The 4,498-nt window shown below is 31.3% G+C and overlaps 1 protein-coding gene across 1 annotated transcript in view; it reads right to left on the bottom strand.

Moving 5' to 3' along the window:
• The window catches only part of LOC106474906 (aspartate aminotransferase, mitochondrial-like), a 21,042-nt gene extending 17,763 nt beyond the window's left edge, over positions 1–3,279 (bottom strand). Inside the window, exons 1-2 of the mRNA XM_013935604.2 lie at positions 3,107–3,279; positions 200–328 (exon numbers count right to left, since the gene is read on the bottom strand). Of these exons, the coding sequence (XP_013791058.1) occupies positions 200–328; positions 3,107–3,241 (264 nt within the window). The 5' untranslated portion in view covers positions 3,242–3,279. The remainder of the gene's footprint in view (positions 1–199; positions 329–3,106) is intronic.
• Positions 3,280–4,498: the final 1,219 nt, after the last annotated feature.

The following is a 4,498-nucleotide window of genomic DNA, read 5'->3' as shown; positions in this document are numbered from 1 at the left end:
CATTTTTTAATTCAAGATTTTTAAAAGGTTACATGCATGAATTACTTTTACTCTATTTCACAATTCTGATGAAAGTAACTTATTTAACATCATTCTTTTTTTCTATCTATAATTTACATAAAGACAACTGTATCTCTATTTCAGATATTAAACAACAGAGTGAACCAATGTTATGAAATTAAAGAACACTATGACCCACCAATCCTTCTTTGATGACGCTACTGTTTTCACTAAATGCTAGGCTAGCAGATGCTTGACAAAACTCTTGCAAACCATGTATGGCAGCATATTCCTTGTCCATGTGTCTGGCCATCATAAGCTCCTCAGCCTAGGGGAAATACGTTATTCATATAATGTGCATGCCGATGAATCTATAAGATAACATCTGATAAAAGTTTTTATTTAAATTAAATCTTACAGAATTCGAAATTCTTAAACCTCATCATATTAGCCAATGGTTTTTCCAAATGAAAATAAATCGCAAATATGATTAATGCTACCACAACTGTCTTTCGTTAACCAGAAATTTTAACTTACACTTAAAAGCAACATTTTATCAGTTAAATCTGCATTTTATATTTTAGTGTTTATACACTATTCATCTGAACGAATGAAATCAACAGTTTTTATAGAAACTTGAAGAGAGAAAAACTATTGCTCTTGACAAAAGTTATCTTGACGATTTAAATGAAATTTCTGAATATTCCAGATATATTATATGATTGAAAGATTTGGGGATCAGTTCAACTTTATTCTTTATACTTTTATCTTTGTAATAGGGATGCATGGGTCATAAAATTTGGCCAAATACTAGGTTCTCCCCTCGCCCCCCCCCCAAAAAAAAAACAGCAACTAGAAACAAAAACAAAATTGATGTTCATTACATTTAACCGAATAATCACTAACAGAACATTTAAGTTTTACTTTCAACTTTCAATGCTTAGCCCCAACTTCTCAAAACCCCCACCTTCCCCAGAAATCCACTTCTCAAATCATGTCTGTTGTTAACCCCTATTGTTCTCTGAATCCTTGACTTTCAGCAGGTGGTCAGTCTTTGTTACTCAGAACATGTTTTTTATAACTAAACCAATTATTGACACTAACTTTCAGTACCGCGCAAGTTGCCACAAAGATTAGGACTTAGATGCCATTTTCAATTACCCAGATTTTGGATGTTTTTAAATTCAATACTTGATTGAAGCCAAAGCTGACTACAGCACTAGTTGGAATAAAAGATTTTGATATAATGGGTATAACTGAAACTTAGTTAAATGTCAACAATTTGATGACACATTTCTTGTAAAAACATACTTATAGGTTATTTAATAGAGACAAGATTTCAGTGTAAGATAAGAAATAATCTTGGGGAATTCTTTGTCAAATCTTTTAGAAGCTATTCAGGATAATTTTCTCCATCAATTGGTCGAGGACTACTTAGAGCAATGCTATTTTAGATTGATTGTTAGCTTCTAATAAAAAAATAGCTATTAGGGTTAAGATTGGGAAACATCTGGGTGCAAGTGATCATTGCTCAATTAGATTTGATGTTTTGCTGCGTATGGAGATAAGGAATAGTGATATTTTGGTTCCAAATTTCACAACAGCAAGTTTTGAAGATATGAAACAAGGATTTTCTGCTGTGAATTGAGCAACAGAATTAGTCAGAGATACTGATTAAAAGTGGAAATAATTTTTAAATATATTCTTAAATATTTCTTAAAAACAAAAAAGGTGGCTGTAACTAAAAAATCAGGTTGGCTCACATAGGGGATAAAATTGAATTTCACCCAAAGCTACACGAGGGAAGGCAGCTAGTCATCACCACCCACCGCTAACTCTTGGGCTACTCTTTTACTCAGATTGAGAGTTGAGCTCCCCAACCATCTGGCCATGCCGGGCCAAAAATTAAAAACAAGCATTGTAAATGTAAGAAGTTTACATTGACTGTAATGATGGAAGATTTAGAGGATAAAAGAAAGGTGGTCAAATGGGAAATTAGGAAATCAAAACCAACGAGAAAAAAGGGTGGTTGAAAATGTAAAAAAAACAACAAAAAAACATTTAATAATAATAATATGGATCTCTACAAATACAATTAAGGGTATGGAAAATACATTAGGATGGGAGAAGAACCTTTGAGGGATGATATAGGGAAGCTCATATCTGATAATTATGAGATGGTTGGGCTGCTAACTCTTGCTATGGGCTTGGTTGATTCAACCGAGTTTGTGACCCAAATTTGACCTTTAAAAATTCCACACTATAATTTTTTTTAAATATTTTGTGTGCATCTTCATGAAATATGGTAAGCTTTTATTAAATATTACAAGGCTTTGATATACAAAAAAAACATTTTTTAATTAAGTATTTTTAATAAAGATTTGTCCATGACTGCTTTGAGTGCAAAGTAATTTTTATTTTAAGATAGAAAATACTTTATCTGAAAATCATTGAATTTTATTTGCATAATCTCTAAAACCTCTTAAATAAATAAATATCATGCATTTTTTTTCAGTAAAACTTTATATTACATGCGTTATTTTCTCTACCCTAACCCTATATTGGGCCAGTCAAATTGACCGACCTTGTAACCACCATAAAAAATTAGGGAGTAAATCTAAATTACCCCCCCCATATAGAATATTGCAAATTTTAACAAGAAACTACAATTGTTCATCCCAAATGGCTTAAAGCTTGTAACAATATACATATGTTTATACTTAATTCTATTGTTTTATTGCCCTTTACACCATGTCTAAGTAATAATCCCAACACACAAGTTGTAGATCACTCAGTATACATGCATCTCACATTACTGGATCAAATTATGTAATGCACAAGCATACCTCATCAAATAAAAATAATTCAAAAACACTTAACTGAAGTAGTGTGGCATAAACAGCCTGACACTGTTGATATTTCATTGTGTTGCATTTGTGCTTTTAATGTTTTTGTCATCTTCTCTCTTAGTTTAAAAAGTAACAGATCTATACTCTAACATAATATCCATTGAACCTCTAATTCAATATTTTGCTTTGCAGAAAATCTGTGTATTTTAAGAAAGTGCTATATAAATAAATAAAGAGAGTTACACACACACACACACCTTTCTAACACTAGGCAGCACAAATGGTTTTCCTTGGTCATCTCTATATGCTCCAACTCCAAGGTTGATTTTCTTTGGATTAGTATCTCGTTTGAAGGCTTCTGTAACACCCAGAATTGGGTCAGGAGGACCCATTTCTACGTGAGACCACCAGGAACTATAATAACAATAATAATAACAATGTAAAAAAAAAAAGGTCAAGAAAATGAGTAAATATATGATGTATGTAATAAAAAAAAATGCTCAGTTTAGTTGGCCAACTTAAAAAAATAAAAAATAAAATTGATGTGAACATGAAAGAACTATAAAGTTAAGATTTTAATATCTTTTGAAAAATATTTCGTTATACCACTACAAGGTAAAAGTGTTAAATAGTACCATAAGTTTTTATTAATGAAAATTGAAGCAACATTCCTCATTTTTCACAGTTACTAGATGGAAACAAGATGATCACATTAATTCTGAGCTTGTTAAGAAAAAATGGTAAAGCTCCTGGGCCAGATAATATTTCTCCACATGGTTTTGAAGAAGGTTTTGTAGCAGTAATGTTGCAACCTTGACAATTCCAGTAAACTACTGTTTTCCATAGGAGAAAATAAATATCAGTTGGAATTATCAAGTTTCACAAATCAATCAAAAATTGTTACAAGCTTTTATTTTTCACTTCAGAGTTTCATATATTTCATCAAAACATTTTTCTACTACCTTCAACTAATAGTTACCTTGGGCAGCCTCTGTCCTTAGTTGCAACCATTTTTTTTTTTTTTTAACTATAAACTTGACAGATACTATTTACATAAAAATAGAAGTAACTACAGTATGGCTTTTACTTTAGTTTATAAGTATATTCATAGTGGTTATACCAACAAGTAGTTATCTTTACACTACATTTATCCACCATAAGCTTCTTTAAACAAATTTAGTCCACATTTCAAGTTAACAGTTTTTAATAACATTTTTTTCACTTTACAATTGTAATTTTACCAAAAGAAATATGACACAATGTTAAAATGTTCTCTGCTCAACTAATATTACCTTTTGATCAAAGCAAGATAAAACTAACAGTCACCTCAGTAACTAGAAGGGAACTCAATACAATGCACACCTATCCCACACAGTATTGATCACATTCAGCCCTAAAACAAAACAACAACACAAAAACTGTTCGTACGTCCATCGTTATTAAAGGACATGGACCAATTTTAGTGGGACAATGAGGAATAATACTCTACATACGTCCACTAAGTTTCATTAAAATTCAGTGTGAAAGATTCATCCCCATCCAGATAGGGATTTTTTTTTTTTATTATTTTCATGACCTTGACTTTCCAAAAACTAATCACTTCTAAGTTGGGTCATAGTCCAAATGTAACAACGTTTGTCCAAATCCAT

The sequence above is a fragment of the Limulus polyphemus genome, unplaced genomic scaffold, assembly GCF_000517525.1.
Source record: "Limulus polyphemus unplaced genomic scaffold, Limulus_polyphemus-2.1.2 Scaffold7840, whole genome shotgun sequence".
Classification (NCBI taxonomy): domain Eukaryota; kingdom Metazoa; phylum Arthropoda; class Merostomata; order Xiphosura; family Limulidae; genus Limulus; species Limulus polyphemus.
Note: the sequence above shows the minus strand (reverse complement) of the source record. Positions and strands in the feature narration are given on the sequence as shown.